Source organism: Hyperolius riggenbachi, chromosome 11, assembly GCF_040937935.1.
Source record: "Hyperolius riggenbachi isolate aHypRig1 chromosome 11, aHypRig1.pri, whole genome shotgun sequence".
Classification (NCBI taxonomy): domain Eukaryota; kingdom Metazoa; phylum Chordata; class Amphibia; order Anura; family Hyperoliidae; genus Hyperolius; species Hyperolius riggenbachi.
In genome coordinates, this window is record NC_090656.1 from 161337880 (window position 1) to 161351111 (window position 13232).

Consider the following 13232-nt stretch of genomic DNA (forward strand, 5'->3'; position numbering starts at 1 on the left):
TACATTACAAAGCCTATTATACGCTTTGTCAGCGGCGATCGGGCAGCTAGTAACCCGCCGGTGCTTCTGAATGACCGGCGGGTTACAGCGCGAGGGGGGCAGAGCCTGTCGCCGGCGGCTGATCGCGTCACGAATGACGCGATCGCCGCATAACCACGCCCGCTGCCACCACCGCCGATGGGCGTATTGCGGTCGTTTGGGCCCAGCCCTTACTGCCGCCCATCGGCTGTGGGCGGTCGGCAAGTGGTTAGGCAATTAACCAGTAGTCTATTGATTTTACTTTTCCTCTGCCCCACAGACCCAGTTTAAAATGTTGAGTCATTATAGACCATGTGTAAGAGTTTGAAACCAAGAGGTCAGCCATGACTATTTGTGCAGCAGAAAAATATATGCACGCTGTGTGTTACAACCAGGTCTAAATGATATTCCAAAGTGAATCAGTTTTCCATTTCTAGTGTCAGATGATGAAAGGAGGAAAGGGAGCATCCAGTGCAGCTCTCTCAGTGGTGGGATTTGACAAGTGACTGTATCAGAAAAAGGAGAGAGAAGAGAGCGCCTCTATGGGGCAATACCTTTATTTCAGTTTGCAATTTGCAAAAGAAATGCAAGTATAAGATTGCATAAATTTGCAAGCATATCTCACATGCTCAATGTTCCACTCCTCAGACGTCTACCGTGGCCAGCGGGGGACATCAACAAGGGTCTGTGGTAGGTCTGGAGTCCAGGCAAGCTTCGTGTGCCGGGTGATAATGACGATGCGTTTAGACATGCCAGTGTGTCTTTGTCAAGTCAGCATGGACAATGACTATTTGTGCAATGGGATTGGCTGCAATAGGAGCACAGGCTTGGAAATAAAGTAGAAAGGTGGTGACTGAGTGAGAGTGTGTGTTTGTGTGTGTGGTTTATTCAAAATAAAGGCATATTGACTAGGTAATAATGTAATTACGTATAAATGTGCCATTGTAAAGGGCATGGCTCAGTCATGAGCCAATGTGCCTATCCATCCATCACAAAATCTGACTGGATTCTGACTAATTCCTTCCACACAGCACATTGACTTTTAATAGGTTCTAGCACAAAATCTATTAACAGTGTATTAGGCTGCAGCATTGCACTGTTTGATGCAGTGCAAAGCTACGACACATCAATTAACTGGCGCTCCTTCCCTGTCTCCCAATTGAAAGCAATGTTTTGTCATGTCTCATTGATATTTTCAATCAATTTTAGGTCAAGGTCATTTCAAATCTGATCAATCTGACATTTTGTCCAACAGATTCATGATGTAAGTGTTAACATGCAAGAAGAGATGAGAGGTGCCAGATTCACCAGTCTGCACCCCAATGCTTCTTCAAGAAATGGGAGTTGCCCGCAATGAGCACTAAGACGGCGGCGGACTGGTGAATCTGACACCCCTCATCTCCTCTTATATGTAGCACTTTCTTTCACTTTCTGGTATTTGGTGCTTTGGCTGAACTGCTCTGGTATTGTTGGCACAGCTGCACTTTACTAATGGGTTCTATAGATCATATGGCTTTGTGAATTAGTTCATCACTTTACAGGTGTCCATCCAGGATTTATTGGGACATTGTATCCCTTATGCTCATTGTGTGTGTACATAAATCTTGCAGATTTTATGATTATTGGTGTTTTGGGATTTGTTGTTCGTGTCAAGCTCGTACTGGCCCAGCGAACTAGCGTGCAAAAGTTCGGTAGGCCCTTGTAAAACAGTGTGACGTCACCTGTCACATGACCCAAGGGCCCCCTCTCCTCTCTCTCTCTTCTGGACAGCGGCAGAGAGAACTAGTAGGTGGGCTGCGGTGACATCATCACGCGAGCGGAGATACGCATGCCACCTACAAGATCACTGAGTGACACGCTCTGCAGCTCTGCTCGCATCACAGACGTCACTTCCCCGCGCTCAGTCCAAGCCGGCAGGAGATCGAGGGACAGGGGTTGTCAGAGCCTGGCCTACTGTCAGTCTGCCAGTCTCGGAGATGCCGCCCGCAGCCAGGGAACTCTGCCTCGGGGGAGTGAGAGTCTCAGACTGTGTGTGAGCCTTTGAAGAGGAGACCGTGCCCAGCAGTGCACGAAATGAGAGCCCGACAGCCAAGGAAGCTCATAAAAGCAAAAGTGAAAGTGGAGCCAGCCGAGGAGTGGGCCGGTGTTGTGTCTGATTACGCTGCCTGTTGATTTGCGCTGCCCCGCATACGCAGGAGACTGTGCGGCCACAGTTCCCATTTAATTATGCTGCTGGTAGTAAAATACTAAATATCTCCGCTTCCTCACATCCTACACTCCCCAAATTGCAGCCCCCTAGCCCTGCTGATTCCCGAGATAGGTTTATCTAATCTATCTCCTGAACCAGCGGGGCTCGGGGGCTGCAATTTGGCATACAGGTTGTTCGGGGGATCCCCTCCCTACCCTGAAAATTTGAGGAGTGTATTATGTGTGGAAGCGGAGATATTTATTATTTTACCATCGGTAGCATAATTACCTTCACACTGAGCATGCGTGCTACTCAGTGTGGAAGGGAGCTTCCGGGCAGTGCAATCAGACATTACACCGACATCTCTCCTTCCTCCCTGCCTCTCCTCAGTCCAGTCACTGGGCAGTGAGCCTGCATTCAGCACAGTAAGCTGTTGGCTCACATTACTCTCCCTCCTGTCTTTGATCTTTCCCCCTCTGCCTGCCTATTCCTCCCTCTCTGCTCTCCACAGCACCCTTTCCCTGCTGGGCGATTGTTTATTGTGCTGATTGTTCTAATCTATATGCCACATTTTTTTTTCTAGTAGGTTCTCCTGTTCCCTTGTGCACAATCTGACAGTTTAAGGTGACCATACATCTAGCAATGATGGGCAGATCGACCAAGAGACAGATCTCTCTCTAATCGAATCTGATTAGAGAGATCTGTCAGATGCCCATACACCACAGGCCGATTCCGATCAATTTCAGCATGAAATCTCTCAGGTATTGGCCGAGTCCACCACTGCGTTAGTGTATGCATTCATGTATGTAATGTATATGTGCTGTAATGTGCATTTATATATTACCTGTCCTGTGCCCGTCTGTCTTCCGCCTTTCTTTAATTAGCCACATACACGCTGCTGGTATGGCACGTGTGTGACATCACAGGCCGGCAACGTGTATGTGGCTAATAGAAGAGAGGCAGAGGATGGATGGGGTCAGGACAGGTAATGTATAAATGCACATTACAGCAGCACATATACATTACATACATGCATACACATATTGCGGAAATAGTGCCGGGGTTTTGTTCAATAATACTGCTACTTATTTTATGTACAGTTGGGCCTGTCCATGATTCATTATAATCATGGGCACTTTCCATTGTGTATTCACGTCTTTCCAGTGTGTGGACGTGCCGCAGGTACCTGCATTCCACTCTCCCTTAAAAGTTTCTGCAGCTATCCATGAATAGTCATTGCACTGACTGTCCTCAGAGCTCACAATCTAATCCTTCCATAGGCATAGTCTAATGTCTTACTATAATATTATGTATTTATATAGCACTGACATCTTCTGCAATACTTTATTTAGAGTACATAGGAATGTAAGCTCCAAGTCATCATGGGGCGAGTGGGCCCCAGCCTGAGCTTTCTATGGCAGGCCCTCAGTGTCCCAGTCCGACCCTGGTTCCTGTAATTTGTATATTGCTAGTATTAATATTTATCTTTGGAGTGAGAGCAGGGGAGTAACAATAGACCATGCAAGGGATGCAGCCGTGGGGAAGGGGGGATTGGCAGAAGCCACAAGGGCCCCGTGGGGGAAACATTTTTTTTCCCTATCCTGAGAGACTGACAACTAAGGGCACAGAGAGGAAAAAGTTTCTGCTCCCTGCATAATTGTTCTAATGACTGCATCTGCTCAGCCACTGATAACGATACAAAGATTTGTGTAGACAACGATTTGTAGACAGTCCCTATTCAGTGTGCAGCAGGCTCTTGTGTACAGCGCTGCTCTCCAGCCTTTCTACCCCTCCCCAAGTGCTGTGTCCTGTAGTAGGGGGGACCCATCCAAAGTTTTGCAGGGGCCTAGTTATGCCTCTGAGTAAGAGGAGTTTATAGTATTATTGTCATTCATACCCATATAACATTCTAGTTTTCTGATATATGCACTTAGTATGTGTATGTGATTTACCCTACTCATATCCAGGTGCATACTCTCAGTTATATGATTACATTGAATAGTGTATGGTGCTAGTCCGTCTATAGAAACTTTTTTTCTCCTAAAAGGCTGAATACACTTGAAAGCTGCAGCCACTAAATGCACACACATTAGGCCATCCTGGAGTTTTGCCCAATGACTCCTTAATACACAGGTGCTGGCTCCAGCCATGATCCAAACTTTGGTCTCCTGTGCCTCAGGTGGTGTCTTTCTAACCAGTACACTATTCAGTCCCTGCTAGTTTGCAGCACAGAAGTGGTGTTAGTCTGTGGATGGGTGAACAGTGGCAGGGTGTAAAATGATTTTAGGGTAGTGTAACTTTGTAGGGGCATGGACCATGGGGGAAACGGAGTTAGTAACATCATAAGCAGCCATCCTCCAGGTCTCCAGCATGGAATGAGTTTTAATATATGAATATACAGTATATCATCAAATTCAGGATGGACAAATAATTTTCATAGAATACAATTTCTCAGTTTCAACATTTCATACAGTATTTTGAATATATATAATTAATATATGGGTTAAATGTTTTCAGAATTATCACATTCTATTTTTTTAAATGATAAGCTAATACAAAATATACAGCTGTGTGGCTTACTGCCTCAAATTACAGCTGTTACAATATTACTGTTGGTGCAAGAGGGGCTTATACAGTTTATCATTTAGGCAATCCTACTTCCTGGTGAAAGCATGGGGGGGAGAAGGAAGTATGGAAGCTAATGGCCTCAATTCACTAAAATTATGCTGGAGAAAATAAGGCAATAGTAAACTTACCACCACACAGTAAGAGAGTTATCTTATCTCTTCATTCCTTAAGTTACCTCCTCTGTAGTTAAGTTACTTCGTCTGTAGTTATTTTCACACGCAGTTAATTAACAGCCTGTCTTTAACTTTGGAATTCTGGAGTTATTTTAAGAATTGAAGAAGTAACTTAAAGACAGAAGAGTTAACTTTAGGTTTGCCTGAGGTAAAGTGTTTCCCGAATACTCCATGCTTCATCACCATGGTGATAACTCTAGAAATGTTATTAAAGACAGGAGATAAGCTTAATGAATTGAGGCCAAAGTCTCTATGCCTTTGTTTTGTGTAGCGATGAGCATAAAGTTACATAATTTAAAATTCACAATTACGATGCAAAATCAAAATTGCACATCAAAAGGAGGCTACAGTCTTTGATGTGCAATAAGCAGGAAGCTTCCTTGTAAGTTTGAACCCCCATGTGTGGCCCCTTATTTCCAGCAGTCTGCGCTATTGTACTACTTTTTTTTATCAGGAGGCTGCAGATGCTCATTCCTAGCGTTGAGCACGCAACCACGCTGGAGCGCATAGCAGGCGAGACTGCGTACGTTAAAAAGGGGCGCTGGGAAAAAAGGGCGCCGGGTTTTTAACGATAAGCATGGATAACGTTTAAAAAAATATTGTACTGTTTTTCGTTTAAAATTAATGGTTTTTAAAGTTATAAATCATTAAATAATGTGCATTAAATCGGCAATTGTAAAAACGTTAATCTTTCGTTTAAATAGTGAAACGTATAATAACGTTTAAAAAAAAAAATACTAAGTAACCCTCCCTGTACCTACCCCTAACCCCTAGACCCCCCTGTTGATGCCTAAACCTAAGACCCCCCCTGTTGGTGCCTAAGTAACCCTCCCTGTACCTACCCCTAACCCCTAGACCCCCCTGTTAGTGCCTAAACCTAAGACCCCCCTGTTGGTGCCTAAACCTAAGACCCCCCTGTTAGTGCCTAAACCTAAGACCCCCCTGTTGGTGCCTAAACCTAAGACCCCCCTGTTAGTGCCTAAACCTAAGACCCCCCTGTTGGTGCCTAAACCTAAGACCCCCCTGTTGGTGCCTAAACCTAAGACCCCCTGTTGGTGCCTAAACCTAAGACCCCCCTGTTGGTGCCTAAACCTAAGACCCCCCTGTTGGTATTTTCGTTTAAAAATAATGTTTTAAAAAAAATATTGTACTGTTTTTCGTTTAAAAATAATGTTTGAAAAAAAATATTGTACTGTTTTTCGTTTAAAAATAAGATTTAAAAATGTATAAATCATTAAATAATGTGTAATCATGAGAAACAGTAATAAAACATTAAGTCTCCGGGCGCCGCTTTTAAAACGTTATTTTTCTCCGGCGCCCTTTTTTCCTATCGGGCGCCCATTAAACGATATTTATTATAGGAGTGAATGGCGGCGCCCGATTTGTCCACTAGCCTCAGGCGCCCGAATTTACTGTTTCCGGCGAGACTGGAAGTCAGGAAGTCACGTGATCGGAGCACTTGGGGAGCTGAGCCGGGCTGTCTCACCGCTAAGCGGAGATCTGCCGCTGTTTTTACCCTGGGATGTCGGGATTACAGGAAGTTTAAAGAAAGTTTGCGAAACCACAGAAGTGCAGTTTGAGCACTGATCATCCAAATAGAGTTGCAGGATAAGGTACTGTATTGCTCGATCTATCACCACTATCCACGGGTAGGCTCTGCCTGGGAGATAACTGATTGCTTTTTGCGCTGATGTAATTTTGGGTACTAATTCCAGGCCTGGCTTTAACTCACAGGAGCACAGGAGCCTATCGGCACAGATGTCCTGGCACCTTAGATTTTGCCCTCCATGAACCTACAAAACCCCCACCAAATTTCACCGCAAGTGTGCTGGCTGCCCAGCTGACACCTTTCCTTTACTTCCCGTGCCTGTCATAGGTAGCTACAGATGCCCCTTAGTATTAGGTAGCCATTAGTACCCTCAGTATTACTGTATATTCCTGCGTATAAGACTACTTTTTAACACTTGAAAATCTTCTGAAAAGTTGGGGGTCGTCTTATACGCCAGTATGTCATTGAGGACTGTAGTGAAGCAGTGCAGGCGCACATATGCGAGATCTGAGAGGCAAAGAAGTAGGTAAATAGGATACAAGGGTGGGCCAGAAGGGTGAAAGAGGCGTGTTTTATGGGCACAGCGTGATCTATTCTTCCATACCACTCTAATAAACAGGGAGACAGGGAGAGCTGACTAATCCGCTTAGGGAGAGGGAGAGTTGACCAATCCAACCAGTCAATTGACTATATACTGTTATATACTGGGGAACGCATACAGTATAGCACCAGTATATGTTCATATATAGCACCTGTATATGATGTTTTTTTAATTTTAATGTGGTGTGCATTGGAAGAGGGGTAGTCTTATACGGCGAGTATATCTCAAACTCTATATTTTAACTGTAAAAGTTGGGGAGTCGTCTCATACGCCCAGTCGTCTTATACGCCGGACTATACGGGTAAGTGCCTCAGACTGAATGGAGATCTTATCAGTGGAATGCTTATAGTAGGGTGAGAAACTTCTCATTTACACTCTCATCAGGATTCTGCAAAGGGAAGGAGAGAGGGAGGGATGTGAGCCGCCTTTCCATCATCAGGCGCCTGTAAGCACTTGCCTACAGTGCCTTATGGTAAATCCTGTCCTGGCTAATTCCTGTTGGTTGCTAGGGACATGCTAGTGACACTCTGATTGGCCTGATTTAAAAAAATATGCACTTCTGTAGTTACTGTAAGTACTCAAAATTATGAGTACTTATTGAAATTGTGAGTGTTATTTTAAGTACACTTGTAATCGGGAATTCTGATAGATTACAATTTCCAATCATGATGTCGTAACTGCTGATTTCGACTGGACAGAAAGCTGTAATTACAGCAGAAAACAAAGCAAGCGCTCACCAACATGGGCTACAACTGAATGACTCATCACCTCATATGCACCGCTTAAATAGCTCAAATGCACACTCAGCAATCAGACAGATGCAAAACATATGCAAAACTAAATACTTACCATGCAAAACAGGATAGCACAATGGGTGCTGCTAGCCTGGTAGTTACAGAACTGTGAAAACAAAATATAGGTAGAAGGCTGCGCATCCCTGACCCAATACTGTACAATTGAATGGTTAATCGCTGTGGCGCACACCGCCCCCCCTGGACTAAAATGTACGCCCGCATCCAAACAATGCAATACTGGTCTATGGAGAAATTGTAGCTTCCATCATAGTTTTGCATGCAAAAATATAATATACTGGACCACCCATTGTGCTATCCTGTTTTGCATGGTAAGTATTTCGTTTTGCATATGTTTTGCATCTGTCTGATTGCTGAGTGTGCATTTGAGCTATTTAAGCGGTGCATATGAGGTGATGAGTCATTCAGTTGTAGCCCATGTTGGTGAGCGCTTGCTTTGTTTTCTGCTGTCTGTACTGAATGTAAGTTACACATTTTAGCGTAGCTGCTGCCAGGGTAAAGACATGTGCTTTTAACTTAGGTCAGTTTAGTGTTAGGAAATCTGCTCTGGAGATTTACCTCAACGTTGGTGCAGATGTCCAGCATATTATATTTTTGCATGCAAAACTATGATGGAAGCTAAAATTTCTCCATAGACCAGTATTGCATTGTTTGGATGCGGGCGTACATTTTAGTCCAGGGGGGGCGGTGTGCGCCACAGCGATTAACCATTCAATTGTACAGTATTGGGTCAGGGATGCGCAGCCTTCTACCTATAGAAAGCTGTAATTACCGAGTCCTTACAAGCACCAAAATTATTGTGAAAAAAAAATATTTTATTCATACACAAAAGAAAAAAACAAGCAAAAAAAAAAAAACAACCAGTGAAATAATTTATCAATGGCCTAAAACACCGAAATGTTTGAACATTCAATAGAGACAAAGATAAACCTTAAAGGGAAATTTTATATTTGTAAATAAAATACCCAAAACACTGACTAGTACTAAAGTCTTTTGCAATTTAATGTGCTTAAGGCCCGGTTCACATTAGCGGTTGTTTGCCAAACGGACCGGATGACCTGACCGGATCCGGATCGGAACCGTACGGTTCTGATCCGGATCCGATCCGGATCCGGTCAGGTTGCATCAGGTGTCCATCAGGATGCGATCCGGATCCGTTTGGCAAAAGTACGTTAAAAACAAAAAAAATGTTGGGGTCTGGGAGGTCAGCAGAAGGGGGACCTGTGGAATCAGGCCCTCTGCTGTTTAGCACTCACCTCCACCTCCGACATGCTGCCAACATCTCCGGATCCGGATCCAGCTGTGCTGCTCCACTCCAAAATGCTTGCCCATGTGTCCCCATCCAATATCGCCGCAACAATCCCCATAGGAAGTGGGGTAGAACATCCGGATTTCTCAGCCAGTGTGTTGTGCGCTCTCCGGTTCCCATTGGTTTGTATTGGCCGGATGGTGCAGTCCGGCTCCGCCCCGGATACGGCTGCCGGAGGAGCCGGATCAAAAAATAGCGCATGTTGGAACGGAGGCCGGAGTCCGGATCCGGCCCGGATCCGGTCCGGCTCCAGTCCGGCAGAACGGACGCATGTGAACTGACGCATAGGCTTTCATTGCTATGCCGTGCGTCCGTTCCGTCCGTTCTGCAAGCGGTGCGGCTCCGGCACGGCGATTCCGGAGGGCCACCGCAAGTGTGAACCGGGCCTTACACATTTAAAGAGGCACTGTAGTAACAAAAACTAGAATTCAGAAAAGTATTTAAGATTCCCACTTTACAGTATTGCTCTATATTGGTATGTAGCCCCTCCATCCCATTAATGCTTAGCCTAGGTTGTTAAACTATGTGGAATTTTCCTTCCAGAGCATTCTAGGAGACCAGGGACTATTTTCACTGGCTTTGGAATTCTTAGAAACAAACATTTGGTAGAGCTCCATCTGACAATTTTAACTTGTGATAAATTTCAGAATGTAATTCAGGGTGATGAAAGATTTCACAATGATCAAACACTGACTAAATAATTTATAAATTAATATTTTAAATAAATAAATAAGCAATTTTATTGATTACGTCATTTCACCACAGTTCCTCCTTTTCATTTTAATCTGCGGGCAGCTAAAAAGTTCCAAAAATGACAGGTCAAATGACAGTTCTGTGCAGGCTCAACAAGACTCTCCATATTCTTTTACACACAGTACAATTACTATAAGCGTGTCTAGAAATTTGCACCTTGCTGCTGTTGTAATTAGCGGTATTGGACAAGTGGAAAAAGGTTTTGGTACTCATTTCCAAATCCACTGGTTCCTAGAAAGATTCCTGGACTACCAGTTCTGTTACCCACACCATGTAATATCTGATTTATACAAGCATAAAAAGTTTTTAAAAAAATATTTTCCATTCATATTTGCAATATATACTGTAGAGTCAAACTGAGAAACAAACAAAAAAACATTTTTTTTACAAAGTGTACAGAATACAGAGAGAACCCTAACACCCCCCCCCCCCCCTTTCCTCTTTCTAACTTTTTGCTCTTTACCTGACTGAAGTATAAATACAGACTAGTTTCAATGAGCTTCTGTAAGCAAGTTAAGGCCTATGCATACCTTAAAACACTGAGGGCCCTTTCATACTGTGGTGGTGCAATACGGCAAGTTGCCGTACTGCTACCGCAGCCTAATGAAAGTCTATTGATTTGGACGTTTGGGGAGGCGCCCAATGAAAATCTAATGATGGGTCTAACTATAGTTGCTATGTGGTGATATAAAAAGAGGTGTCTTACCTCCAATAAAGGCTCACTCAGATGGAAATAAGGTGTCTTTATTATAAAACTGTTATACTGTAGACAACACATTTCACGGGTCTCGGCCTGCTTCCTCAGGTCAATACAAACAAATAACCTTGTTTCTGAGCCGTGTGGGGTGCGGGCGCCTTTTAGATCTAAATGGCACTCGCACCCGACATGGCTCAGAAACAAGGTTATTTGTCTGTATTGACCTGAGGAAGCAGGCTGAGACCAAAGAAACGCGTTGTCTACACTGTAGACAACGCGTTTCGTGGGTCTCAGCCTGCTTCCTCAGGTCAATACAAACAAATAACCTTGTTTCTGAGCCATGTCAGGGTCCCCAACCCCCAGTCCATGGCCCACTGCTGGTCCGTGGGCCATTTGCGGGTGGTCCGTGGGTCTAGCCTCTTGCCCCCACCTCCCCCCCCCCGTGGCCGCCGCTGCTGTTACCTTAGCTGGCGGCCGCTATCTCTCTTATATTCCCTTTGCCTCCGTGCGTGTTATTGTGCTTCACAGCAGCGCGCCCCGCAGCTGCTGTGATGAGTAGAAAGCAGGAGAGTGGCTTCCTGTAGCAGCGATGTGTATCTGTGTATCGTCGTTACCAGGGGAACCGCTCTCCTGCTTCCTGCCTCATCACAGCAGCCACGGGGAGTGCTGCTGTGAAGCACAATAACACTCATGGAGGCAAGGGGAATATAAGAGAGGAAGCGGCCACCAGCTAAGGTAACAGCAGCGACGGAGGGGGAGGGGAGGGAAGCGTATGCTGGGGCAACTATACTACCTATACTGGGGCACTATACTAGCTATACTGGGGTACTATACTACCCATACTGGAGCACTATACTAGCTATATTGGGGCACTATGCTATACTGGGGTAACTAAACTCCCTATACTGGGGCAAGTTTGCTTGCTATGCCGCCCCAACCACCGACCCCCGACCCCCCCCCCCCCGTAACCCACTGCATATGACACTGCTCAACCCGGAAACCACACCCCCCATCCCAAACTCCCACTCCCCCCGGTCCCTAGAAAAATTTTGGTCGGATAGCGGTCCCCGGGCCGAAAAAGGTTGGGGACCCCTGGTCTACAGTATAACCATTTTATAATAAAGACTCCTTATTTCCATCTGAATGAGTCCTCATTGGAGGTAAGACACCTCTTTTTATATTACCACATAGCAACTATAGTTAGACCCACTATTAGATTTCCATTGGGAGCGCCTCCCCAAACTACCAAATCAGTTGTAACCTTACACCTCCAAAAGGGGAGTATAGTCTTCACTAGTAGAAAGGTCCATAGGAGGGGAGCGACCACCCAGTTCCAGAAGGTTCAGGGACACCGAACGGGAACGGTTATTTTCCGCATGCCTATACGGTGGTTTCAGGACTGCAACCCATGCTTGTGAGTATACACTACCCACAATCCCCCACCAATACTGCACTATTGGGCTTGCGGTCTCCCCCTCTCTAAAGGCCAAAGGATCTCCACTCCCCTTGTGAAGGGATTTCCAGAGACCTGGACCAAAACTAATGAAAGTGTATGGGGAAGTTCATATTTCCCATATTGCAGTACGTTGTACCAGAAGTTCCCGATTTAATGCTAGCACATACCTATGTTACCGCAGGAATCTGCAATGTTAGTCTAAGGCAATGCAGGATTCTTTAAACACATTGTCTTTGCAACGTTGCGGCCTGCATGCGCAGAAGCATATTTTTCCAATAGGCTTCTGAGCACTTCCGCATACCCGAAACAGGAGGTGACCACAAGCGGGTGTCACTTCCTGTTTGAACAGATGCCAGACAGGTAACACCATGTACTAATGAGGTGTTCCCTGAAGGCCTGTTTTTGCCGTGACGCACCACATTGTTAACGCCAATTTGTAGTGTGAAACCAGCCTCAAGAGTACCTTAATTTTGCCTTCCGCCCTGATTCCAATGCAATTTTCATTAAGATTTTACAACAAAGTAGAATTAGATACTTTTCAATATTATCACTTTATATGTGCATGCTCCAAAGAAGCTGTTTATTGGTATTCATATTACCACACATGACCTGCATAAAATTACCTGGATTGTCTCTCTTTAAATCACATTCATCTGTCTCTTGTTTTTCCTCTTTCTCTTCATCTGCTCTGTTTTTTGGAGACCATGTCATTTTATTCTCCTTTTTCAATCTTCTTCTTGCATTAGCAAACCAGGTGGACACTTGAGTGAGGGTCATCTTGGTTATAATTGCCAACATTATTTTTTCTCCCTTTGTTGGATAGGGGTTTTTCCTATGCTCAGATAACCATGTTTTAAGAGTGCTTGTCGTTTCTCTAGTTGCATTTTTTCTCCTGGTAGAGACTGTAAAGTCCAATGTTCCAAACCTTTCAGCAAAAAATAAATATTTGAGAAAATTGGAGTATGGATTTAAAAGTATGAAACTCATAAACAAAAACACATACTATACTGTATACTGTAACTTAACCCTCCTGGCGGTTAATTTTTTT

General features: G+C 44.6%; 1 protein-coding gene across 1 annotated transcript in view; it reads right to left on the reverse strand.

The window, feature by feature from the left end:
- Window positions 1-13232, reverse strand: part of IRX6 (iroquois homeobox 6) — a 72185-nt gene that overhangs the window by 14142 nt on the left and 44811 nt on the right. Inside the window, exon 4 of the mRNA XM_068260203.1 lies at window positions 12808-13109. Coding sequence (XP_068116304.1) covers window positions 12808-13109 — 302 coding nt within the window. The remainder of the gene's footprint in view (window positions 1-12807; window positions 13110-13232) is intronic.